This window comes from Dama dama, chromosome 15 (assembly GCF_033118175.1).
Source record: "Dama dama isolate Ldn47 chromosome 15, ASM3311817v1, whole genome shotgun sequence".
NCBI lineage: Eukaryota > Metazoa > Chordata > Mammalia > Artiodactyla > Cervidae > Dama > Dama dama.
In genome coordinates, this window is record NC_083695.1 from 27,581,343 (window position 1) to 27,609,263 (window position 27,921).

Here is a 27,921-nt window from a genome sequence, read left to right on the forward strand (position 1 = left end):
TCCGTTAACAAACTGACCGATTACACATTTCGGGAAGTTTAGCCTTGGCCAGCTTCATTCCTTAACGCCTTTCAGGAACTTAGTATTAACCCTTAGCGTAAGTCCAGAAAAGACAAAGGCAGTCGAGCAAAGTGTGCTCTTCAGGCAGAAGTGGAAACTGGCGCTGCGAACCAAAACTTGAACCACCCCGCGGGCACTGATTTGAAGACTCTGAAAGACAAGTTTGGCTGCGAGACGCGCCTGCCTCCAAGGGGTGGGGCCGCAGCACCCAGGGCGGGGTTTCCTCCAGGCCCACGCCGCCTCCGCCGGCCACGTGACCCGCGGTGTTGTGGTCCGGCCCGCGTGGGTGGCGGGAGCGGCGGGAGGGCGGGGGCGAGGAGGGGCGCGTCACGTGACGGGGTTTAAATCTCCCGCAGCCCGAGCCGCGGGGGCGCCAGTGCCGCGAGTCGAGCGGGAGCAGAAGAGGCGAGGGAGGAGGGCCAGAGAGGCGGTTGAAAGATGGCGGACGAGGCGGCGCTCGCCCTTCAGCCCGGCGGCTCCCCCTCGGTAGTGGCGGCTGAGAGGGAGGCCCCGTCGCCGCCTGCTGGGGAGCCGCTCCGCAAGAGGCCGCGAAGAGACGGCCCCGGCGTCGGGCGGGGCCCGGGCGAGCCCGCTGGGACGGCCCCCGAGCGGGAACTGCCGGCGGCGGCCGGCGGCTGCCCGGTGGCGGCAGCGGCGCTGTGGCGGGAGGCCCAGGTGGCGGCGGCGGCGGCCGGAGAAGGAGACAATGGGCCGGGCTTACAGGGCCTATCCCGGGAGGCGCCACCGGCCGACGACTTCTACGACGACGACGACGACGAGGGCGAGGAGGAGGAAGAGGCGGCGGCGGCTATTGGGTACCGAGGTGCGCAGGGCGCGGGCGGCCGGGACTGCGCATCCCCCCTCCTCCTCCCGGGGCCCCTCCTGGTGTCGGGTGGTGGAGTCTCGGGCGGCTTGGGGGTTCGGGCCTGGCTCTGCGGCGTCCCCCTGCCGACCTGGGCCTTCTTCAGCCGCGCGCCTGCGGGGCTGAGGGCCGGGCTGCCGGAGCGGCCCGCGGACTCGCTCCCTCCCCTGCTCTCTACCTCCCCCCCCTTCCTCCCTGCGGCCCGCCCCAGCGGCCTCGCGTTTTGCGCAGCCGCGGGGCGGGCTACCCTGGATGTCGGTTTTAAAATAAGTTTCTCTCCCCTCCTACTCCTTTAGCCTATTGCTTTTGTTAAATGCCCTTCGCTTCTCCGCCCCTCCCTGTCCCGCACACTTCAACCTGCAACTTTTTGACTGTCCCTTGCGCCAGCCTTTTGTCGTTGCTGTGGCAAACTGACACCTGCGAAATTTGTTGGGGTTTTTTGGACGGACTTTATTTTTAAACTTGTTTTAAATTTTAAAGAGCATAGTTGTTTATAAAGACATTACCCTTCTGTGGTGCAATTAATAGTGGGCGTAGGAGAGTAATAGTTTTTTAGACTACTTTGCAGTGAATAGTGTTTTTCCTCTGTGTTCTTACAGTGGTTTTTACATTAACTGTCTTCGTGTGTGTATATGTAACCCTGAAACACGAATTGACATTTTTCTGACATGCTAAAGTAGGTGTGATATTTGTGTGTCTTGTCATTCTTAAGTGTTTTCAGTTTTTATCTAGACAGATGTGACTCTCTATTATTTGTACCAATAAATCCAATCAGTGGACCATTTGACCATATGTAAAGATAACGTGTGCCTTAGGACTGGATTAGAAAAATGACACTGTTTTCAAGAAACATAGTTTAATAAGGGAAACAAATAATGCAAAGGTACCTTTGCAGATTTAGCGTTATGTAAGAGAAGTGCAAGTTGCCATAGCTGTATTTGCATGACTTTTTGGGTAAATTTTTATTTGGTAAGTTTTATGAATCATTATTTGTGATCGATAAATTCAGTTAAGGTTGCTACTTTTTGTGTTTTGATTAAGAATTAATTTATTTCTAGATTTTGATGAAACTTAAGCTTCTGAGCAGAATCCCCAAAGAGGATATACTGTTCCTGTGAACGGTGTGAGTTGATCCAGTAGACATTTTTTACCTGGGCAGTATGAGTGAATGTTAAGTGCTCTATTCACTGGAAATTGTTGCATCACGATAATTATAGAGCTTCATAATTTTAGATGCAGATTGTTTCCGCAACCTTGAGTTACGTTTGGTTTCTTTTGCAGATAACCTTCTGTTTGGTGATGAAATCATCACCAACGGTTTTCATTCCTGTGAAAGTGACGAAGATGATAGAGCCTCGCATGCGAGTTCTAGTGACTGGACTCCAAGACCTCGGATAGGTATGGTTTCACAGTTTAAGAGCTGTCTTTTCTCTGGTATTGTCTTTTTATGTCGACGAAAAATATATTTCTTTCTTCTCTTATTGTCTTGTGATGAGGTTCTTAGGTGTTTGCTGAGATTTAATGTCAGCTTGGTTTTAGGGAAAGTTTAGTACTTTGTTCTGTCCTGTTTTTGTTCAACAGCATGGGCCCATGGAAGCTGGCTTGTGTTATTTCTCAAAAACCGGGTCCTTTCCGCTTGTACCCTCCATGTGGAATGGTCATCCTCCAAAGTATCTTGCTTCCTTCTTCATATCCTATAATTTTTCTTCTTAACTCTTACCACTTGACAATTTCTGTATATAACTTTTATTGCTGCATTAGAATATAAAGTCCCTGGGGGCCAGCGATTTCTGACTGATTTGTATACTGTCAGTGCCTGGAAAAGTTAGCCCTCAGTAAATATTAAGTATTTTGATGAAATGGAAAAGTATTTTGAAGTAGAGAACACTATGAGGTTTTTATATCAAAGTAGTAACATGACTATCTCAAAATATTCTTTTTCTTAATATGCTCTTTTTCCAGAAATGCCTTGACTATTTAAAGATAGTGATGATTAGTTTCTCTTTAGTGTTTATATTGACTGTATTTTTGGTTTTCTTAAGCTAGGACCTGATTAAGAATTTAGGGCAAAGAATTATTAAAGCTCAGAACATTAGCATTGTACATATCATTGCAGAGATTGGTTAAGATTAAATTGAAGATTGTTACTGGGAAAATTTTAAAGACAGTAGTTAAGTATAGATTTCATTTTCTTTGTGTTTTTAATGATAAATAGTCTGGGCTTTCGTGATGGGTAAGATCTTTATTGATTTGCAGAACCCTTTTGTACATCTGTTGTATTTAAGTTATATATTTTTTAGGTTTTAACCAGAGAAATCTAGTTCTAGTAGTAAATTCACTTGACTCTTGCATATGTTGTTGTTTAGTCAGTAAGTTGCATCTGATTCCACCTCATGAACTGTAGCTGACCAGGTTCCTCTGTCCCTGGGATTTCCCAGGCAATAATGCTGGATTGGGTTGCCATTTCATTTTCCAGGGGATCCTCTCTACCCAGGGATGGAACTAGGGCCTCATGCATTGAAGGTCGATGGATTCTTTACCACTGAGCCACCGGGGAATCCCTTTAAAATACATACCTGGCATCTTATAGCTCAGGGGACAGGATATATAGCATTGGCTCTGAGTCTCAGCTCCTGATTTCATTGGGATATATAACATTAGCTTTGAAGATGTTCTGAATGAAACACCTTTGCAGTGCTTTTTTTTTACTTTACAAAACAGCCTTAAGGATTGCTAATTAACTACTTCAGAAAATAAATGAGATTTTGAACGACTTGGAGTGGATTGATCTAGTTCTTTTCCCTTTTAATATAGGTCCATATACTTTTGTTCAGCAACATCTCATGATTGGCACAGATCCTCGAACAATTCTTAAAGATTTACTACCAGAAACAATTCCTCCACCTGAATTGGATGATATGACGCTGTGGCAGATTGTTATTAATATCCTTTCAGAACCACCAAAAAGGAAAAAAAGGAAAGATATTAATACAATTGAAGATGCTGTGAAATTACTGCAAGAGTGCAAAAAAATTATAGTTCTAACTGGAGCTGGGGTATGTAAGATGGATGAGAATACTAGTAAAAGGGGGAAGGTGTGTATTTTCTCTTCAGCCTTGTCCTAGTCAGAAACACATTTCTGGTATAGAATTTATCCTTATATGATAATGGGCATTTGTGTTTGGAAACTGCTAAAAAGTGAGTGCAGCAGCAGTTACTAAATTGGTTCAGGATTTTTTAAACTTCTTAGTAACCTTAAAAAAGATGCCCTTCTGTTGATTGACACAGTAGGTAAGTGGGATTAAGGTAAGATTTTTACCTGCTTTATTATACCACAACTCCTAAAGAAGATGCAGGGAATTCTGCGTGCGTTACAGTGTCAGGGCCTAATGATAAAAATTGGTTATTTGCTCAGCCTTCATGGAGAAACTAGGAACCTCATATGTATGTATTGGTAAGTGGAGAACTTAGTGTAGGAAAGGTAACAGATTCCTACCTCTCCTCCATTTTTTTTTCCCCAATTACATAGAAGTTTTTTTTAACGTGAGATAGGGCACCATAAACAGAAGTGGAATACAGACAGCAGATTGAAAAAAAAAAGCACGATGTTTGACTTACAAAGGATTATTTCTCTAATGTACAGCTAGCTTCAATTGATTGAAAATAACAATAATACAATGGAAAAAAGGCAAAGACCATAGACAAACAAGATGGTTTGCAAATGATTATAAAAGAGGCTCAAAATCAGTACTCAGTGAATGCAAATTAAGTATTAGTGAGTTTTCACTTTTTCACCCATCAGCTTACTAAATTTTAAATGTTGATAACACACACTGTTACAATGTGGAGCATTGTAAGCATTCTTATACATCGTCTCTCCTCCATTTTAAATTAAGATGATGTGATTGTGGTGGCTTGACATTTTCCATTTGCCCCACTTTCCATCTCAATTAACTAGTTACTTAGGCTATTTCATATTGTGTGTTGAATACAGAATATGTTACATGGAAGTGACAGAACAGTTTTTGGAGTAAAGTTGAGTCCTGCTTTCTGACCTGTTGAGTTCAGGGAGAGTGTTATTTAACATTAGATGATCGTGACGAATAGGTATGTTTTGCTTCCCCAATGTGACTTAGACGTTTGTTTTTGCCCTGAGACCAAAATGGGGTAAACGAAGACAAAATTGTGAAATAGATAATTTCTGAAATTCCAACTTGAAATTGTCAAGGTTTATTTGTGGAAAAAGCACAGAATCTAAATTTGTTCTTCAAAATTAAAAATTGCAATATTGTACAGCATAGTTTTTTAAGGGAAATTAAGAAATTTAGTGTTTTTGAAGTAATAGAACCCTGATTTAGATGAGGGATTTTTTTTTGGAAATACTTGACTGACTGAAACTCTTTCCCGCTTTCTAGTTAAAATAATTTGAAATGGTTTACGTCCTTCCCAATCAAGTTGGAATTGCTTTAATTTGTTGGTTAAATGCTTATAAAGGTTTAAAGTTAGCCTTACCCCCTTATGAATTACCCACTTACGAATTCCTTACCCCCTTATGAAGGGAATATTGGTGGACTTAATTACACTGGTTTTCTGAGTAGTTTATTTCTATTAGAAATTAAACTAAGGCAGTATCTGTATTCCCCAAAAGTTTCAAACTAAAGATATTTTTCAACTCTTCCCTAATTGTGTGATAAGAGGACTAGTAATTATTAAGGTAGCAGTAGAAGATTTAATTGTGCAAATTATGCCATGCGTATTTCAGGTTTCTGTTTCTTGTGGAATACCTGACTTCAGGTCAAGAGACGGTATTTATGCTCGCCTTGCAATAGACTTTCCAGACCTTCCAGATCCTCAAGCAATGTTTGATATTGAATATTTCAGAAAAGATCCAAGACCATTCTTCAAGTTTGCAAAGGTACTACGAACTTTTCTAGCTGTTTCTTTGTCCTCCTGTCATGAAAAATTATTTTGAATGGCTGTCTAGTAAATTGAATACTAGTACTGTGGTGGAGTGAAATCACTGAAGTCAAAATCATTTTAGTCAGAAATCCCTTCTTCCCCATAGGGACTATCATTTGCCTTTCTTTATTTTATGATTGTGCTTATTATCAAAGAAGAGCCTATTTCATATTTCTCCGGTTTGCACTTCACTTTACATTGTCCTTTACATTGTCCAGGCTTTTTTTAGAGGTTAGTAGGTCATAAATGGAGAAGGCAGTGGCAGCCCACTCCAGTACTCTTGCCTGGAAAATCCCATGGACGGAGGAGCCAGGTGGGCTGCAGTCCCTGGGGTCGCTAAGAGTCGGACACGACTGAGCAACTTCACTTTCACTTTTTACTTTCATGCATTGGAGAAGGAAATGGCAACCCACTCCAGTGTTGTTGCCTGGAGAATCCCAGGGATGGGGGAGCCTGGTGGGCTGCCGTCTGTGGGGTCACACAGAGTCGGACACGACTGAAGCGACTTAGCAGCAGCAGCTGCTGATCACGTAAAAGTAACACCGCTGTTTTGATATTGAATTTTTTTTTTTAATATTTACTTGGCTCTGCAGGGTCTTAGTTGTGGCACGAAGGATCTTCCTTCGATCTTTAGTTGCAGCACACAAACTCTTAGTTGTGGCATGTGGGATCTAGTTCCCTGATCAGGGATCGAACACTGGCCCCCTGCATTGGGAACGCAGTCTTAGCCACTGAACCACCAGGGAGATTCCCTGTTTTGATACTGAATATTTTTTATGGATCACAAAGATTATAACATCTGCTCAGTATGTTTTATAGTATGAGGAGATATGCCTGTGATTGGGGTGGAGAAGGTTCTTAGATTGCGTTTTAGTCAGGGTTGATGCTGCTCTAGAGTATGTAGACCTGCTCTGTCCAGTTCAGAAGCCATTTGCCATGTGGGGCTATTGAGTACCTAAGTGTTCTCTACTGAGATGATATGTTAACAAGTGTGGAAGACATACCAGGTTTTGGAAACCTAGTATGAAAAACATACAAAATATTTTATTATATATAATGATTATATGTGTAAATAGCAATACTTTGGTATTGGGTTATAAATTGTGGAAATTTCACATTGTTAATGTGGTTACTAGAAAATATGAATCGTGTATATGATTCAGATGTTTTTATTTGGCAACTGTGGAGTTTAAAGTTTGACATCACAGTCATCCCTTGGTATCTGAGGTGGGGATTGGTTTAAGATTCCCTCAGATACCAAAATCTGAGGATGCTTAAGTTCTTTATATACAATGGTATTTGCATACAGTCTATGCACATCCTCACTGTATGCTTTATTTAAGCGTTTCACCTCTCAATTTTGGGGGGGTGGGGCTACGCTGGGTCTTCATTGCTGCTCAAGGGCTTTCTGTAGTTGTGCCGAGCAGGGACTGCTCCATGATGCACAGGCTTCTCATTGCTGCTCTTGTTGCAGAGCACAGGCTCTAGGGTGTTTTAGCTTCAGTAGTTGCACCTCATGGGTTTAGTTGCCCCAGCAGCATGTGGGATCTTCCTGGACCAGGGATCGAGTCCATGTCCCCTGTATTGGCAGGTGGACTCTTAGCCACTGGACCCCACCAGGGAAGCCCCTGCTTCTGTATCCTTAACCTTCACAGATACTGTGAGCCTTTTTGTTTTTACAAATTTGAGGCATAATGGTAACCCTACATCAAGCAAATCTGTAGGTGTCATTTTTCCAACTGCACTTGCTTACATATGTCTCTGTGTCACACACTGTAATTCACAGTATTTGACTTTTTCATTATTTGTTACAGTGGCCTGAGATCAGTGATCTTTGTTATTACCAAGGATGTAGTGATGGTTAGCATTCTTTTTAGCAATAAAATGTTTTTATTTAAGGAATGTACATTTTTTTGAGATATAATACTATTGCACACTTAATGAATTATAGTATAAACATAACTTTCTATGAATGGGGAAACCAAAAAAATTCATTTAACTGACTTGATTGGGTTACTTGCATTTTTGCTGTGGTCTGGAACCAAACTCATGGTGTCTCTGAGGTATGCTTGTATGATGTTAATAGTTACTGGTGCAGTAAATTCAAAATTTGGTAAATTGTTATTGCTAAACTTCAGTATACTTGAGAGGGTCTTTTGTATTACTGATTATTCTTTAATGGGCATAGAAATGAAATGGAATTGAACTTTAATTAAAGGATGACCTCAACTACTTTCAAATCATGTGGTGTGTTTATATAACTATAGGAAAACCTCCTCCAATTTAGAATACATGTGTTAGCTTAAATTGATGGACTATCTTAAATAATTTTGTTTTGTGCAACTGTGCTTATAAACAGGAATTAGAATAAAATGGGGATATTACATTGGAATTTCTTAGAAAACTATTTACTTGCTAAAACTGAAAACTGAATTTGAAAACTTTCTGCAGGCTGCCAAGAGAAATGAATCTTGCCAATAATCAACTTGAAACTTAGAAAACTTTTGAACTTCATATATCAGCAGTGATGATGGTCTGTCCTTGAGAATAGACTGCTGGTTCACAGTGAACTGAGCAAATAATGTAAAGTTAGTTTCTATTTATTTTTCTTTGTTACAAGAATGTGAATTTGTGAAGATTTACTGTTTTTTATCTACTGGTGCTAGGGGTACTGCTGCAAGACTTTGAAGACCAGTTACTTGGTTTCTTGAATTGGACTTAGAACACTGGCTCTAGTTATCGGAAATTAACACTTTTTTTTCTGGCCTCACTGTGTGGCCTTTGGGATCTTAGTTCGCTGACCAGGGGTGGAACTCATGCCTCCTGCAGTCTGCTGTGGGAGTGCAGAGTCCTAACCACCAGTTCGCCAAGGGGACTGCACAGGAATGAACTCTTTAAGAAAGCCATCAAGTAACTAGAAATTACTTTGATCTTGTATCTGAGTATAGGAGCTTGATTTACTGGTGCATTGATTTATTTAATGCTCACAAGATTTTTGCTGTAAGTTCTGTGTTCTGAGAGGAAACAAAAAACATGCCCAAACTAACTTCCCAGGTTTTTCAAAACCCTGTCACTTAAGTGTATATTAAATTGCCTAGTGAAGGTAGTAATCTCACACTTGGGGAAAATATGGTAACTGAGAATACAAATAGCAAGGTGAGAAAGATTGTAACCTTTGTTGTCTAATGTACATAATGAGTATTCAGTTTTAGCTTAAACTGGTTTTAGTAGAATATTCTTGTTCATTTATTTTTGGTGCTTCGACAGGGACTTGAACCTCAGATTAAAAATCTGATGCTCTACCAGCTGATCTCTCCAGGCAATTTAAACTGGCTTTGATGTATAAGAATCTACAGGAGCAATTAAGTATTACTCTTACAAAGACAGGTTATAAAAATGCACAGGATAGAAACCTAGACAGGGCAAAAGAGAAAATAAGGTCTGAATTGGAGCAAAAATGTTGCTGTGCTGTGCTCCGTCGCTGAGTGATCCAACTCTCTGTGACCCTGTGGACTGTAGCCCACCAGGCTCCTCTGTCCATGAGATTTCTCAGGCAAGAATACTGGACTGGGTTGCCATTTCCTGCTATAGGGGATCTTCCCCATCCAGGAATCAAACCTGTGTCTCCTGCATTGGCAGATTCTTTGCCACTGAGCCACCTGGGAAGCCCAGAGTAAAAATGGCAGTGTTAATTTGTGACCGTGTACAGAATTTATGGTGCCTGGGAGAAGAAAAAGTTGGGAGAGGCAGCATGTGTCACTTCTCTATGAAAGTTGGAGCTAAACAAATGAATTAATCTTTATAACTGCTACATATATAAGATTGTTGTTCAGTTCTCACATTAAAAACTACCAAAAGAAAAGCATCTAGTTGCTGAAGTACTGCTTAAAACGAACGGTAATAGGTAAGAGAGATTGAGTTAGAGTCTAAAAATGAATAAATAGGAAAAAGCTGAAGGACAAATAAGAAAGGACAAAGAATGAAGGACAGTGTTCAGAAATTAAGAATGGGGAGGATATGTAAATCTTGTAATATTTTAGTAGATTCCAAAAAGAATACATGAGTAAAATACTCAGAATCTAAAATTTTCTACCAGTTTCTATACTAGGCAGAAAGTTAAAAAAGATGGTTACTTTCTAGTTGTGAGAGAAAATGAATTGAAGTTGATGTGTAGTTGATTTAAAATGGGTTTCAGGTGTATAGCACAGTGATTCAGTTGTGTAACTTTTTTTTTTCCAGATTATTTACGTTATAGGTTGTTATAAAATATTGAGTATAGTTCCCTGTGCTATACAGTAGGTCTTCATAGGCTACCTGTTTCTATTTATTTATTTGTGGCTGTCCTGGGTTTTGTTGCAGCAGGCAGGGGCTACTCTTCCATTGTGGCACAAGGGCTGCTCGTGGCTTCCCCTGTCGCAGAGCACAGCGCTGAAGCGCGTGCAGGCTCGGGAGCACTGGTTCAGTAGCTGCGGTGCACGGGCTTAGTTGTCCCACAACATGTGGGCTCTTCCCAGACCAGGAATCAAACCCATGTCCTCTGCATTGGCAGGCAGATTGTGAACAGTGGACTGCCAGGGAAGCCCCAGTTGTCTGTTTTATATGTAGGAGCGAGTATGTGTTAATCCCAGACTCCTCGTTTATAACCCCCTTTCCCCTTTGGTAACCACAAGTTTGTTTCTGTGTCTTTGGATCTATTTCTGTTTAGTAAGTAAGTTAGTTATTCTTATTTTTTAAAAGAAGTGATGTTTGATATTTGTCTCTCTCTGTCTGGCTTCACTTTAGTATGATAATCTCTGGGTCCATCCATTTTGGTGCAAATGACATTATTTCATTCTTTTTATGGCTAAATAATATTCCACTGTATATATTTACCACATCTTTATCAGTCATCTGTTGATGGACTTTGTCTCCACGTCTTGGCTGTTGTAAATAGTACTACAGAACATTGGGGTTTCATGTATCTGTTTGAATTATAGTTTTCTCTGGATTTATGTCCAGGAGTGGGTTGTAGGATCGTATGTCAGCTCTCTTAGGTTTTTAAGGAAACGCCATAGTGCTTGTACCAATTTACACCAACAATGTAGGGGGGTTCATTTTGAAAGAAAATGAATTTAATAATAAAGCCATGAAAAAAGGAAATATTGTGAATTTAGACCTTTTTGGAAGGAAAGTTTCTCTAGATATATCAAGCCATTAATTGTATATAATGGAGAAGAAACAGATTTCTTCTAGATTGGGACCTCCAAGTAATGGGAGAGGTGTGTGAAAGAGGTTATTGGTTCATTAGAGCAGTTTCTCAACCTGTTGACAATTTGGGATGGATAATTCTTTGCAGTGAGTACTGTGCACTGTAGGATATTTAGCAGCAACCAATGGCCTCTTCCTATTAAATACCATTAGCACCCTCTCGTCAGTGTTGACGATCAAAAATGTGTCCAGATGTTGCCAGACGTCTCCTGCAAAATTGCTCCCCGTTTGAGCCACTAGTGTAGCAACAGTGTGCCTAGCTATGGCACCACTTTGAGTTCTTCTATCGGAGAACAATTAAGGCCAACATTAAAGCTATATATTCTTGTTTTGAACCATCGTCTTCTTGCATAAGGCTTAAATTGATAATGAATTGTGGCCATGGTTCTCGGGAGTCCATGAAAACCAATCCTCCTATATGAGTGGCAGTTATAAAGATTAATTCATTTATCAGGGGCTAATAAATATGAGTGATTTTTATTAAGAGTCAGTGAAGGTGAAACTGAGGTTGTATAGAATAACTTTTTGTTTTTTAAAGGACTGTTTTCAAAGATATAGTTGCTATCCGATATTGAATACGGTGAATGTCCTTTCCCCTCAAGGGATAAAATTCAAGGAAAGGAGAGGGATAAATAACGAACTTCCAAAAATGTATATTTATTCAGTAAATTGTCACTTTATTGATAGGTACAAACATACCAGATTATGTAGTTACAAGGTTAAGGAATCTTAAAACCAGCTCATTTGTAGTGTTTTTCCATTCAATAAACTTTCTGTCAGATACTTGAATACTTGATAACAATCAGTGTTAGTCAGGTGGTTCATCATAGGTTCCATCTATTGTAACTCATCTGGCAAGTGTTCATTTTGGATGTTTCCTGCTTTCTGGTACTAAAAATGTACTGCTGATTGTCCTTTTGGATATGTTTCTAATGTTCTAAATTTCCTGAAAGCAAAATTGCTAATAGTTCTGGGTGAATAAAATGTACTCCCATCAGAAGTGTATTGGAAAGCTAAATTAGCATGCCCATGCCCTTTGCCCCACAGAAAAAGCCTCCCATGATACATTAGTATTGTTGGTTGTTTTTTTTTTTTTTTAAAGAATGTCTGTGTGTTGTGTGTATGGTTTGAAAAGATTGAAACCGTAGAAAACATCTTAGTTGGCCTCTCCCTTCAGTTTTCCTATCTTTAATCTTTCTTAAAGGTTACCATGGTAAAATGTTTCACTGGGTTTCCTTCTAGGGAAAAAAAGAGTAAACCTGTTTGTGTGTGTGTAGGGGGGAGAAATATTATTGTAAGTTGCTAATAGTACTTTAAAAATGACTACTAATAAAATCACACTCTTTTCTCTATTTTGCTTTTTTCCCCACTTAATATTCTTGGAAATAGTTTCATAATGGCTCTTAAATATACCTCATTTTAAAGAAAAGTCTGCATAGTATTGTTTGGTAGTTGAACCACAGTATATCTAACCATCTGTTAATGGCTATCTAGAGTTTTTAAGGCAGTTAAAACTAACTGTAGTTTTTTTGTTATTAATACTAGCGTAGATGACTGCTCCTTACTACTTGCCATGTGTATATCTTTGAATCGCCTGTTGTTCTTAGTAATTTTTTTTTCCACTGAGATTGTCTTCTTCATACTGATTTGTGAGAACTTTTTTTTTTTTTGCAATGCAGAACTTGTGGGATCTTGGTTCCCTGACCAGGGATTGAACCTGGGCCATAGCAGTAAAAGTTGTGTGGAGTCCTAAACACTGGACTGCCAGGAACTTCCCAAGAACATGTATTTTTTTTAAATTATTTATTTTTGCTTGCACTGGGTCTTTGTTGCTTTCCTCAGACTTTCTGTAGTTGCAGCAAGTAGGGGCTGCTCTTCATCCCAGTGCTCTGGCTTCTCACACAATGGCTTCTCTTGTTGGCAGAGCACACGCTGTAGGTGCCTCGGCCTCAGTGCTTATGAGCACAGGCTCAGTAGCTGTGCACGGGCTTCGTTGCTCTGCCATTTGAAATCTCCCTGGTGTAGGGCTTGAACCCATGTGCCTTGTATTGGCAAGTGGATTCTTATCCACTGTGCCATCAAGAAAGTTGTGAGAACATGTTCTTGAAGAGTGTTGGTGGGTGATTAGAATTTGTCTCCAGTAATCCCATGCAGGATGTGCAATATGAAATATACTTAACTAGATTAGTCTCAGTAGACTCATCTGCAGTACCTAATAGAAATGGTACTTCACCTGAAGAAAAAACAGGGAACATGAAGTTGAGGGGTCAGAAATTGCATAGTGGCTAAGAGCTGCACTTTGGCATCAAAACTGGGTTTGAATGATAGTTCTGCTACTTACTGGCTTTTGTGACTTTTGGTGTTATTTCTGTGCTTTGGTTTTCTCACTTGCAAGATAGGGATATGTATGTCTAGAAAGGAGAATCAACAGATCTTTTTTGTACAGGTCCTGGTAGTAAATGTAACCTGCTTTGTGGGCCACATGGGAACTCTGTCATACTGTGTTCTTTTCCTTTGCAGTCCTTGAAAATGTAAAAACCCAGTCCTCAGCCTAGTCTGCAGCATTATTATAAAGTGCTCCTGTTATACCTGGGACATACATTACGTATTAATGAATAGCTTCACTAATTGAAATTCTCTTAATGTTATGTTAGTACAGGGGCCAGCAAAGTACAGCCTTAGTTCAGATGTGGCCCACTGCCTGTTTGTTTACAACTGTGAGCTAAAACTTTTAAATGGATATGAAAAAAAAATAAAAAGAATAATACTTTACGTCATGTGAACATTATATGAAATTCTAGTGTCAGTGACTTATAAATAAAGTTTCACTGGAACACAGCCACGCTCATTCATGGACATGTTGCCTGTGGCTGCTTAACTTTGGTGAGTACTTCTAGTTTCAAGGGGCTTCAGTTAACACCCCTGCCTTTGACTGGATTCTCATTCATGTTGGTAGAAATTGTGAGAAACAAACAAGCAGAGAGCATCTGGAGAAAAACCATTATTCCTACATGAAAACTCACTATGGCAAAAAATAAGCTTTAATTTTGGTCACGTTGGTTGCTTGTGGCCAATTACTGGATTGTTTGCACATTTCTGGACATAGCTTATAAAAGCAGCTTGTCATTTTAATAGGATTTCAAGCGTTTGGTCCCAGCTCTGCTTCCAATCTATTGTAAATGGATTCCTATGGCAATAACAGTGGTCCAACCGACATGACTGGTTCCTTAATAGGACTTAAGGATGTTCAGATTTAGGATGGCCTGTCTTAGAACATATCCGGGATGTCACAATTCCAACAGGAAGAATTAATGTGTATTTTATCTGAAAGTTGTATTTCCTGCCAGCCAATTAGGTTTTTTTTTATTTGTTTTTTTGGTCTGTGCTGGATCTACATTGCTGCATGCAGGCTTTCTCTAGTTGTGGCAAGTGGAGGCTACTCTTTATGGTGCCTCTCACTGGTGGCTTCTCTTGTTTGGGAGCACAAACTCTTGGGTGCTCAGGCCTCAGTAAGTTGTGGCATGTGAGCTCAGTAGTTGCGGCTGTCAGACTTCTGGAGCACCGGCTCAGTAGTTGCGGTGCATGGGCCTAGTTGCCACACGGCATCTGGGATCTTCCTGGACCAGGGATTGAACCCATGTCTTCTACATTGGCAGGTGGATTCTTTATCACTGAGCCACCATTTCTCCCTCGATTGGATTTTTAACAAATTTTCCTTGTTAAGGGGTTGGTTGGGAGCTTAGAACATTTACATTGTAATTTCTTAACAACTTTTCGTACTGTCTGTTGAAATAGTGGCATCTCAAACTTTGGTGAGTCCTTATTTAGGGGTAGTTCTGTTAAAACAGTCCTTTTAGAGTAAATTTTTCTCATTATTTCAGATTATATCCCTTAGTTGGAATGCAGTACTTAAATCTAGTGATTCAGACATGGTCCACTGCATATTTGGAAGAAAATAGACAAAGTTTCAAATAACCATTAAATGTAAGCTTACAAAATAAAACAGACCTTTCATAAATTAATCCAAACTACAGGAATTGATTTGTAAATCTAAGTACTGAATTACCCTGAATTGTTAGTGGGTTGGACATGAAGGGAAACTGGAGTACAGAGCTGAATCTAGTATCCCACAAATTTTTGTTATTTTTTTTTTTTAACAGTTCTAGTTTATTAAATTCTTTCATGAAAAGTCTCCACAGTCACCACAGATAAGTCACTGCAGAAGCTTTACTCCTTTTTGCCAGCGCCAGCATTGGCCTCTGCAGTCTCCCTGACTTTCTTCATTCTGTCCTAGCCTTCCTTTTGCTGTCTTCTTGAGATGTTTTTCTCCTCCTCCAGGCCATGTCTTGCAAGCCTGTGTTTGGGCTCATTCTTATTCCCATAATCCCAGGAATTGAAAATCATGCCAAAGCCATTTGTCTTGCCATCACCAAAATGGGTTCTGAATCCAAATACAAGGGTGACATCTGGTATGGTCTTGTACATTTTGGCTAGTTTTTTTTTTTTTTTTTTTTTTCTCTGAATTTCTGTCTTGGGTACTATTTCCTACCCATGGTGAAGATCATCGATGACCATTTGTTTCTACTGAAGTAATCAGTTGGTCATAAACTTTCTACTCAGGATAGTTACTGTGTTGTTCATCATCTTCAAGCAGTCAGAGAGGAGAAGAGCTAGTGTCTCACAGGATTTTGTTCTTCTTAATCCTTACCTTTTAAAAAGGGTGGGCAATAACGCACATGCAACTTCATTCTGTGGGGTGGAGTCCTGGTACTCTTGCTGCTGCTCAGCCTTGCTCTGAAGGTAGGCAGCCGTTTGTTCTTGTAGTGCTGGCATGCTATTAGCACTTCCCTGACTACTGTTCTATCCGTTGCCTAGAATATTGTATTTGTTAAAAAAAATCCTAACAGCTATTTCTAGAGGGGAGATTTATAAGGTGCTGGTATTAGAACAAAGTAATCTGATGAGAAAATAGTGGTTAATAGAGCATAACCTAGTTGTCCAAACATAATGTGACATAATGTTTTTTATAAACATTAGCTTTAATAAACTCTTCACTTGTTACTTCTTTCCATATGCATTTTTTTTTTTTGAATTGCAGAGTTCATGAACTTTATGATAAAAATTTGGGAGGCAGAATTCTTGGGTTTTGTGTATGTAACATTTTCAGCAGCATATGGTCATGTATGTGATAGACCTTATTATGAGATTTATAATGAGACATGCCTATTATTCTCACCTAAAGGGTATCTTGGTAGACTGTTTTTTAAACTTGAAATATTAAGTAGGTTAAAAGTTAAAGTCATGTAGAATCTTTACTATTAAACTTTTTGTATAATATCAGAATTGAAGACTCCAACCCCCTTCCCAGTTTTATAGCTTGTTTCTATCCTTCCTGACTTGTTTAAATGAAAGTATCTATGCTTTGCATATAATTCCCATTTTTGCTTCTTTACAAAACAACAAAAACAAAACTATACACATTGGTGACTAACTTGACTTTTTTCACATGTCATGGGCCATCTTGCAGGTCACTCCCTTATTCATCTCAATGGCTGCACAGTCCACTCTTCTGGATGTACCATAGTTCTACAGCCAGTCCTCTGTTGGTGGACATATGGTTGTATCTAGTTTTTTGCTAGCACTTTAATAGGTTAGAGGCGGTAATGAATGGTAAGGAAGTAGGTAGAAGTACTACTTCGATTAAAAAGTAGAGAAGAAACTTCCTTTGCCATAGTCACTTACTAAATGAAATTTAATAAAAACACTGTCAAAAGTTGAGAGGACCAAAATTGATACTTTTTTTCTGATCTTTTTGCCATGTGTATATCTGAATTCTTTGTTTTTAAAGAAGAAACAGCATTGAAGCATTATTTGGGGGGAAAAACACACACACAAAATCCAGCAACTCAGCATTCATGAGCAGCCCTAGACTATGCCAGTATGTGCCTGTGCAGTGGAAGGAAAGCAAGTTTGGTAAGGAATTAAAACTTTAGCTTTAAACTTCCAACAGGTTGATATTTATAATGAATGATGAATCAAAAATTTTAAATATTATGTTGACAGTGCCTTTTTTAGTTTTAAAAAAGTCACCATATCTTTGGTATTTTTTATTTCAATATAAACTTTTCCCCTTTTCCTTTACAAAAAAAAAAAATCTGAATTTGCAGCCAACAAAAATTAGATATATATTAAGGTATGTATTTGTTCTGACTTTTATTAAAATATTAACATTTATAAGAGATGTTTGCAGGTCGATTTTTATCCTTTTCGAGAGGCCATGTTCACTAATTGCTGAGTTTTATTTGAATTATAGCAACAATCCTTTTGTGTGTGTTGCATCCATCTAGATGCTTTGAGATTGTCATGTATTGTTTTCTAATTACCATTGGTAGTTTTTTGTTGTTGTTAAACCTAAACCTGTGACATGGTTAACACTTAATGTTTTTTCTGCTTTTTGCATTATCTAGGAAATATATCCTGGACAGTTCCAACCGTCTCTTTGTCACAAATTCATAGCCTTGTCTGATAAGGAAGGAAAACTACTTCGCAACTATACTCAGAACATAGATACACTGGAGCAGGTTGCAGGAATCCAAAGGATAATTCAGTGTCATGGTTAGTAAACTTCAGAATTGCTTTTCCCGTTACTAGTTTTGTAGGAAAAAGTAGGATTAGTAAGTAGGCTGTCATTTAGGAATGGCGATTAAGCCTTATCATTTAATCATGTTACCTGATCAGGTGCAGATAAGGAAAGTAGACTGCAAAAATACGAAACCTGAAATACTGGCCTCAACTCTTTTTTTTTTTTTTTGGCCTCAACTCTTAATTGTATCAAGTGTCAGATATTAATTTGGATTTCAAAAGATGTAGCAGTTGTGTACATTCAAGTTTCAAGTAGTGTGCTTAGTCATGTGCGACCCTTTGCAACTCTGGACTGTAGCCCACCAGGCTCCTCTGTCCATGGGATTTTTCAGGCAAGAATACTGGAGTGGGTTGTCATCTCCTTCTCCAGAGGATTTTCATGACCTAGAGATCGAACCCACATTTCCTGCATTGCAGGTGGATTCTTTACCCACTGAGTCATCAGGGAAGCCTATTACATTCTTTTAAATAACCTTTTTTATTACAAAAGTGATATTAGTTATGGATGAAAAAAACATGGCATCTTGAGGAAATCAAGGGAACTGCTGATTCGGTCAGATATACAGGATTCAGAAATTTGAAGACTTTAAAACAAGTTTGAATAGACTTTTATTGTATCTAAACTGTTCCTGAAACAAAACTGTTAAGCTAATACAATGGTAACCTACATATGCAGTTTTAGTTCTGGAGGAATTGGTTATTTTATTAAAAGAGTAGCTTTAGGGGAAGGGTCATTATATCAAGATCTCTTTTGTGGAACCTCTTAAAATTTCTAAAGTCTCCAGCTTTTCTAGTTTCAGATTTAATTATAACTTATTTAAGAAATGGAAAAACTTAATAAAACGTGTATTTGTTGGTTGTTTTTAGGTTCCTTTGCAACAGCATCTTGCCTGATTTGTAAATATAAAGTTGACTGTGAAGCTGTACGAGGAGATATTTTCAATCAGGTAATTTGTCACCCATATCTTAGGATTTGTGCTTGTCTCTGATCTGTTTCTTTTGCCTGAAACCTTTTTCCCCCCTGAAAGTATTTATGTGGTACAGAAACATCCATGACTATGGGGGATTACAGAGAAGTACCTAAAAACCTTTCATTACCTTAAGTTGAAAACATCGCTTCATAATCTTTTTTAAAAAGTATTTATTTGACTGCGACAGGTCTTAGTTGTGGATCTTTGTGCAGGATATTTGTTGCAGCATGTGGGATTTTCCCTGGACAGAGGTGGAACCTGGGCCCCTGCGGTGGGAGGGCAGAGTCTTAGCCACTGGACCATCAAGGTCGTCCTCATAATCAGTTTTGAATGATGAAATTGACTTCTTAAACATTACAAAATATTTCATGTATGCTCATTACCAAAAAAATTTTAAGAAGATAATAGTAGAGAATAAAAAGCATCCAGAAATAAAACTCAGTGTGCTTAGCTGTATATAAAATCATAAAATTATGAGAAGATAACATATTAGAATGGAATTGTATTTTACAAACTCACTACTTTTTAAAATTTTACTTTGGCTGCGCGCAGACCGTCTCTAGTTGCAGTGAGCGGGGCTCCTGTTTGTGGAGTGCGGGCTCCTCACTGGAGACTCCTCTTCCTGCATGGCTGTGTGTGCCTAGGTGCCCCTCGGCCTGTGATCTTCCTGGACCGGGAGTCAAACCCATGTCCTCTGCGCTGACAGGTGGATCCTTAACCACCTTACTACCAGGAAGTCCCAAACTTCTATTTTTTTAAAGGTTAAGACTCATGTACATGTATACACATGTTGCTTTTTCCTCTTAATTTTCTTTAATGTCAAATGTGAATCTATACAGATATTAGCAGCAGATAATAGCACAACTGTATTTCATTGTATGTTAGTGAAATAAGTGGGGGGGTCATTTATAGTTGGGTGTTTAGGTTTTATCCAGTTTTTCTGTTTTGATAAATTTGAAATGATTTCTTGCTAAGTGTGGAAATGTTCACTATTCTAACTTGGACTTGGCGTTCTCTTTCCCTCCTCAACCAAAACCTGGAACACATAGGTAGTTCCTCGATGTCCTAGATGCCCAGCTGATGAACCGCTTGCTATCATGAAACCAGAGATTGTCTTTTTTGGTGAAAATTTACCAGAACAGTTTCATAGAGCCATGAAGTATGACAAAGATGAAGTTGATCTTCTCATTGTTATTGGATCTTCCCTGAAAGTAAGACCAGTAGCACTAATTCCAAGTAAGTTGGTAATGATTTCTAGAGAACCATTTCTGTATATTTTGCCATGTGTTGTGGGTATGTAGAGTGTACCCCAGTGATCTGTTTTTCATTAAGAGTGGTAAAGAGCCAAACTTTAGTTTTTAAAGGTGACATATTCTTGTTCATGAAGATTGATTAATCTGAAATTTCAATGGGAATAGAGGGTTTTCAAAACAGAAGTAATAACAAAGGGAAATAGTTCAAAGTAACTTTTCAATGGGATGTGTTTTTAATGTGGTGGGAGTTCACATCAACTAATTTACATATACATGGGAAACATGAAAAATAATTATTTTAATCTTAATTTGAGCCTGTTGCTAATGTTTCACATTCTAGTAAGTTCAGATGTATAGCTTGATATTGTGTAAGTACTCATGTAAGATAGAATTTTGGGACTCAAAATGATTGTTTTTGTAAGAACAGTCATAAGCATTATATGTAGATCAGCTCTAACCAAAAGGGTGTTCATGTGTATAAAAATGCTCAAATACAACTGAATTCCCTGTTGAATATTTCAGGAAATTTCAGGGTTAAAGAAATATCTCAGGAATATTTCTTTAACCCATGCTCCTATGCTACATTTTTTCTCCCTCTAGTGAGCAAGCAAGGGGGAGGAAGATAGAGGGGCTAATTCACTTGTGCCATAAAAGTGAGGGAAGGGGCAGAGGAGAAAATATCGAACCCTTAACGAGAGAATTAGACCCTCACACCAGCAAATAGGCAGCTACTGGAAACTGCTGCTTTAATAGAAACTATTCATGTAGATTATAGGACAATTTGTAACTAAAAAGAAAATTTAATGTCTAAGCTTAGTTTTGAGTTATTTTTTTTCTATTTAAACATAGAGCAGAGAACTTCTGACAAACTTTCTGTGGGGTAGTATAAGGTGTTGGTGATATTAGGCAAAAGTGGAGAGTAGACTGGTATAAACTTCTACTCTTTATATCAGAAGCCATTTAAGTAGAGAAAACTCTCACCTACTAAGAGCCAAGAACTTTGCATATTATGTCACTTACTCCTCACTGCAATCTTGTGGAGCAGTAGTTACCCTATTATATAGACAGGGGAACTGAACACAGAATGTAAAAGTTTGAGGCAGTTGCCCAGAGGTAATCAAGTGATAGAAGAAATTTTGCTGCTCATTTGTTGACTTAATAGTGTGATGGTATATAATAGCTTGATTAGAGTTGCGTGTCTTTTTTTGGTATTGGGGAGCATTAGATTTTCTTCTGGCTTGCAGGAACTTATTTCCCTGAGCAGGAATAGGAGGACCCTGGCCATGGCAGTGAAAGCAGAGTCCTAACCACTGAACTTGCCAGGAAATTCCCTGTTAAGATTTTACATATTGGGTTTGTTTTGGTTTTATAAGTGCACCTCCCTTCTTTTCTCTAATTCTTTATTTTTTCACCCTAATCTTAGGTTCCATACCCCATGAAGTGCCTCAGATATTAATTAATAGGGAACCTTTGCCTCATCTGCATTTTGATGTAGAGCTTCTTGGAGACTGTGACGTAATTATTAATGAACTGTGTCATAGGTTAGGTGGTGAATATGCCAAACTTTGCTGTAACCCTGTGAAGCTTTCAGAAATTACCGAGAAACCTCCTCGAATACAAAAAGAGTTGGCACATTTGTCAGAATTGCCACCCACACCCCTCAATATTTCAGAAGGCTCAAGTTCACCTGAAAGAACTTCACCACCAGATTCTTCAGTGATTGTCACTCTTTTAGACCAAGAAACAAAGAGTAATGTTGATGATCCAGATGTGTCTGAATCAAAAGACTGTGTCACAGAAAAATCACAGGAAGTACAGACTTCTACTAGGAGCACTGAAAGTGTTAATGACCAGTTGGAGAGTCCAGATTTGAAGAATGCTGTCTTCAATACTGGTGAGAAAAATGAAAGAACTTCAGGTGCTGAAACAGTGAGAAAATGCTGGCCGGCTAGACTTGCAAAGGAGCAGATTAGTAAACGCCTTGATGGTAAGAAAGGCTGTTGGGCCGTTTTGAGGGTATAATTATTATTTTTTTTTGTAAATTTATTTTCATTGGAGGCTAATTACTTTCCAGTATTGTGGTGGTTTTTGCCATACATGCACGTGAATCGGCCATGGGTGTACTCGTGTCCCACATCCTGACCCCCCCTCCCTCCTCCCTCCCCATCCCACCCCTCAGGGTCATCCCAGTGCACCAGCCCCGTGTACCCTGCCTCATGCATCGGACCTGGACTGTTTCACATATGGCAATATACATGTTTCAGTGCTATTCTCTCACATCATCCAACCCTTGCTTTCTCCCACGGAGTCCAAAAATCAGTTCTTTACATGAATCTCTTTTTGTGGTCTCGTGTGTAGGGTCATCATTACCATCTTTCTAAATTCCATATATATGTGTTATTATACTGTATTGGTGTTTTTCTTTCTGACTGACTTCACTCTGTATAATAGGCTCCAGTTTCAATGGAATATTTGCAGGAAGTGAGCAATTTTGGCAACCTAGTTAGTGTGAACTTCATGCAGCTAAATTTTAATAGTTGATTGTGTTTAGAGAAACTGAAGTTGAGATTTTAAGCTAGAAAAAGATAAACAGTATCTTCAATAATATGGGGAAGAAATGGTATCCAACAGTGTCCTCTGTACCTTGAGTTTCTCTAGGAGTGAGAAGCATTTAATTGGGGACTACTGAGTGCTCCGCTGTTTTCTGCTAAGAGCTTTAGATGGTGAAAATGATCAAGATTTGGGTGCTTACTGAGGGTCAGTGACTCGACATATTTTCTGATTTCAGTATCTGATTTCAGTTAGGCAGGAAACTATTACTTCTCAGGTACAGGTGGGAAAATGAGGACCACCGAGGTTAAATCCCCTAAGGACACAACTCCAGTGTAGGAGAGCCAGGTAGATTCCAGCTTCTGTTACCCTGTTGTTTCAGATCTAGGAGAACAGCTGGTTCTTCTCCACTGACTATCAGAAATAGCATCTGCTCTGTTTAGACTCATGGAAAGTCCTTACCAATTTGTATCAACATAGGTGAAATCACTTTCTACCTTTTAAAACCACTTACGCACAAGTATTAACCTATGGTGAAAAACCCTAATTAAGACAGAAAATTGTGCTCTTAGATGCAACAATTTTGTACTGCTTAAAACACTCTCACTCACCATACATTGTGAAAACTGGCAAGAAATTTTAGACAAATGTATTACATGTTCATTTGCCATAAATAAATTTTAGTTCAGTTGAATAAGCCTTTGGGTATTTTCTAAACTAGGACTGCAGCAAGTTCTGGAAACACCCATCCAAGCAACTGATATTTGTGTATAATTACAAAAATGGGTGAATGGGAAAAAAGTAGGTGAGAATTTTAAAAGGTAGATGCTGCTTAGTGGGCACTAGGTTATAGAAGGCTTAACTGTAAGTTGGTGAAGTCTTCCATGGGGAAAATTAGAAAAAGTATAGAAGAATACTTGTCAATGTGGCAAAAGTCAGAAGTAGAAAAATTGCTGTTGATTGAGTCAGCTAAGTCTGTCGTATACACAGTCTGCTTGTGTGTTGGTCCTTTGTGTCTTGACTTGTTTTTGATCCCATGGACCTGTAGCCCGCCAGGCCCCTCTGCCCATTGCATTCTCCAGGCAGGAACACTAGAGTGAGTTGTCATTTCCTTCTCCAAAGTCTGCTTAGGCACTCACAATATTCTTTGGCTCTTTTTTGACAGATGGGTCAAACGTATAAAACTCTGCCCCAGAAAATAGGTATACCTTGGTTTTATTCGGCTAATTTAGACCTTTAAAGATACAGCCTTCAGAATTTGATCTACCTGTCATAGTATTTGTGAGCATTTGAAAAGATAACTGATGTAAAGAATATGAAAGTTAACATTTTTAACTGTTTAAACCAAACAACTGGAGTTTACTCATTTTAGTTTGTTGTGAGGTCAGGGCTGAAAAGGAGGAAGTTGGAGCATATAAGAAATAAAATGTGAATAGAGGACAAAAACAGGTACAGGGTACTTGGACTGAGAAATAGATTGTTCAGTTCTTCAGGGGGCCAGAGCAGAATGAACTGGTTTTTAATAAACCTGTAAAAGGGCAGGACAGCCATGTGCTGGGACCCCTTAGAAGACTGGCTCCTAGGATGTGATTCAGAGGAGATGGTCCTGTTAGAATCACTGGATGTGGTCTGTCAGCAGCTAGAATGCAGGTACTCAACTCCCTTCACCAATCACTGACACATAATGTGGTTTTCACGCTGCAAAACATGCGGAGTGAGAACTGGGTCAGGACAGGTTCTTAGAAACGCTTGGGGAGGGGGGCGGGAGGGGGCATCGGGACGGGGAACACATGTAAATCCATGGCTGATTCATGTCAACGTATGGCAAAGACCACTACAATATTGTAAAGTAATTAGCTTTCAACTAATAAAAATAAATGAAAATTTAAACCAAAAAAAAAAAACCTTGCAAGTCATTTTGAAGAGAAACTTAAGTATATATTACTCCAGATGAACTATGTAGTAGTCAGCTTTTGTGAATCAGTCTGGGCTCTTATAAGGAACACCCTTGACCTGGGAGAGAGTCACTCTCTGGCTTAGAAGAGAGAGGGGAAGGCTCCTCACCATGAGAGGTCAAATCTTATACTGCGAATGCTAATTTGGGAGGGCTTTGCAAAAGAAAGCTTAATAGTACTTCTCACACTTTAACATGATAGGACTCAGAAAAATAGCTTCTGATTCAGAGGGTGGGTGGTGGCTGGATACTTCATCTCACCAAATCTCAAAGGAGTTGGTTAAGTAAGCTTCATTGAACATGGCTGTCTACAATTTTTTTTTTCATACTTAGCTCATAGGGTCTGAAGATGACTTCATACCCAGATGAGGAGATTGAGGCACAGAGATAACACTTCCAATTTGCGAAGTTTATGAGTGGCAGAACTAAGATTTCTACCCAGGACTGAGTGCCTTTATAGCTTGGTTTTGAGAAACTGTATATAACAATAGCCTCTAGTAGTGATACCCAGGTAAAAGGTTAGAACCTACACTTACCCAATCAGACTAAGTGTTAGAAGACTGGAAATAACCCATTTCTCTCCTATTACTGTATTTCAGATAATCAGTATCTGTTTATACCACCAAACCGTTACATTTTCCATGGCGCTGAGGTATATTCAGACTCTGAAGATGATGTCTTATCCTCTAGTTCTTGCGGCAGTAACAGTGATAGTGGAACATGCCAGAGTCCAAGTTTAGAAGAACCCATGGAGGATGAAAGTGAGAATGAAGAATTTTACAATGGTTTGGAAGATGACGCTGATGTTGATGAGAGAGCCGGAGGAACTGTATTTGAAGCTGATGGAGGTGATCAAGAGGCAGTTAATGAAGCTATATCCATGAAACAGGAAGCAACATGCATTAACTATCCATCAAACAAATCATAATGTAGTAATTGTCCAGGTACAGAAATTGTTCCACCAGCATTAGGATCTTTAGCATGTCAAATTGAATGTTTACTTGTGAACTCAATAGAGCAAAGAAACCAGAAAGGTATAATATTTATAGACTGGTAAAACAGATTTCCCCCCAATGGGTAATTTTTAACTCCTTATTTCTGTGCATATACACTCAAACACTAACTTTTTTTTTTTTAAAAACAAAGGTACGCAAGTATCTTTAGTCAGCTGTTGGACTAGACTTTCTGTTAAAGGTTCATTTGTATGATACATCGACGTGTATATATAATTTTGTTTTTGCCTAGTGAGTTTCAACATTTCAGAGTTTCCAAAAAGCCATTGGAATGTTAAAGGGAACAGCTTATCTAGACCAAAGAATGGTATTTTCACACTTTTCTTTGTAACATTGAATGGTTTGAAATCCTCAAATCTCTGTTCTGCTAAACATTTGATTCTTTATTAGCACAATTACCTATTTTTAAACACTGGCATTTTCCAAAACTTGTGGCAGCTAACTTTTTAAAAATCTCATGACATGCAATGTGAGAAGGAAGTCAACAATATGTGGGAGAGCACTCAGTTGTCTTTGCTTTCTTAAAATGAGACTTGGTGCTAACAGTTTCAGAAATGTATCGTTCAAATGAAGATGGCTTTTGTACTTCCTGTAGTAATGTCTATATTGGCTCATAAAACTAACTTAAAAAATAAATGCTTTGGAAATGTTTCAGTTGCTTTAGAAACAATAGTACCTGCCTGGGTCCCCTTAGTTTTGAGAATATTTGCCATTGTTGTTTAAATACCTATCACTGTGGTAGAGCTTGCATTGATCCTTTCCACAAGTATTAAACTGCCAATGTCAATCTGCAAAGCCTTTATGAATCAATATAAATGGTACTTCAACTGGGGAGAGTGTAATATTTTGGACTGTTGCCTTTTTTCCCCATTAATGAGAGCAACAGACCCCGATTACGGTTCCAAAGCCAGTGAGTACATGTTTCCTGTTGGGAGGACTTGGTGTAAGAAACACCAAACATACTAGCCTAGTATTATGGAGATGAACGTGATGTAACTTGTAATAGCAGAATAGTTAATGAAACTAGTTCTTATAATATATTTAAAAGCTTAGCCTGCCTTAAAACTAGAGAACAACTTTTTCAGCTGCAGAAGCTTCTAGCCTTTCAACAAAAGTTCATACTTTATAAAATTGCACAGTAACGATTAATTTTCCAGACCTTTCCCCAACATTGCTTTCAAATAAGGAATTTTTATGTTGCTTTAGTATTTATTACAGTTTAACAAGAAGGGTTTGAAATACAGCTGTTCTTGAAGCTTAAAATACCCAGCTAGGACCATTACTGCCAGAGAAAAAAAATTTTATTGAATGACCATTTCCCTAGTAAAAGATGTTTCAATCTGAATTTTTTTGACTACACTAAAGAATGCAGTATAATATTTAGTTTTCCATTTGCATGATCTGTGTTTGTGCTATAGATGATATTTTAAATTGAAAAATTTGTTTTAAATTATTTTTACAGTGAAGACTGTTTTCAGCTCTTTTTATATTGTACATAGTCTTTTATGTAATCTACTGGCATATGTTTTGTAGACTGTTTAATGACTGGATATCTTCCTCAAACTTTTGAAATACAAAACCAGTGTTTTATACTTGTACACTGTTTTAAAAGTCTATTAAAATTGTCATTTGACTTTTTTCTGTTAGCTTACATTGTTTAAGGTAAAAACTTTAAAAATTGTGCAGCTTTTGTACAGCTTTGAGAGCTATTAGATGCTACATTTTTTTTCAGTTTATATGCAACAATTAATACTAAAATAGTACTAAAAGTGCTGGTTGTAGTAACTGGTACATCACCAAAACGTTTCAACTGTTCTAGACCAGAAGCCTTCCCCACTTACTAACCCTGCCCAAGAATAACTGGGAAAGGTTGAAGGCAAGAGGAGGAGGAGGCAGAGGATGAGATCTGAGCAAGCAGCAGACTGCGCACGCTCCGGGAGATACTAGAGGACAAGAGAGGAGCCTGGCGTGCTGAAGTCCGTGGGGTTGCAGAGTTGGATATGAGTCAGCAACTAAAAGAATAGCTAATTGTTGACATGAAACCCTTGACAAAGGACCAGGACTTTGGGATTAGGGGGATGAGGGAATGGTGGAACTGTAATGAACTCAAGACCCAAAGGAGTAGACAAAAAATGACTTGATCACATTTGGTGTGAACTTTCTTAAGGTGACCCAGAAATCTAAAATTCAGGAGGGCAGAAACATGCCCCTTACAAAGACGTAATGAACAAATGTGGCAGTTTGCTGCCTTCAGGTCTCTTTTTGAAGTGAACTAAACAATTCAAAAAACTCTCTTCCCCTGTATATCTTGTTTGCATTAGAAAAAGTACCTGTGAAATTCTATATATGCAGAAAATAGAAAAGCAGTTCTTAATAAGGAGGGTATGTGGTCATTTCAAGTAATTGAAGA

The 27,921-nt window shown here is 38.9% G+C and overlaps 1 protein-coding gene and 1 pseudogene across 1 annotated transcript; one reads left to right on the top strand and one right to left on the bottom strand.

Moving 5' to 3' along the window:
- The first annotated feature begins 453 nt into the window (after positions 1-453).
- Positions 454-27,426, top strand: SIRT1 (sirtuin 1). Its single transcript, XM_061161631.1, has 9 exons — positions 454-883; positions 2,204-2,320; positions 3,737-3,978; positions 5,685-5,837; positions 17,596-17,743; positions 18,638-18,717; positions 19,791-19,977; positions 21,418-21,981; positions 25,098-27,426. The coding sequence occupies exons 1-9, from the start codon at positions 499-501 to the stop codon at positions 25,424-25,426; spliced, it is 2,205 nt and encodes a 734-aa protein (XP_061017614.1). The 5' UTR covers positions 454-498; the 3' UTR covers positions 25,427-27,426.
- LOC133070038 (small ribosomal subunit protein eS24-like) lies at positions 11,109-16,967 on the bottom strand (annotated as a pseudogene).
- Positions 27,427-27,921: the final 495 nt, after the last annotated feature.

Coding starts and splice junctions, on each gene's coding strand:
- SIRT1 (XM_061161631.1), top strand. CDS start 499: ATGGCGGACGAGGCGGCGCTCGCCCTTCAGCCCGGCGGCTCCCCCTCG. Junction 5,838..17,595: donor CATTCTTCAAGTTTGCAAAG/GTACTACGAACT, acceptor TGCATTATCTAG/GAAATATATCCTGGACAGTT. Junction 17,744..18,637: donor AAGGATAATTCAGTGTCATG/GTTAGTAAACTT, acceptor GGTTGTTTTTAG/GTTCCTTTGCAACAGCATCT.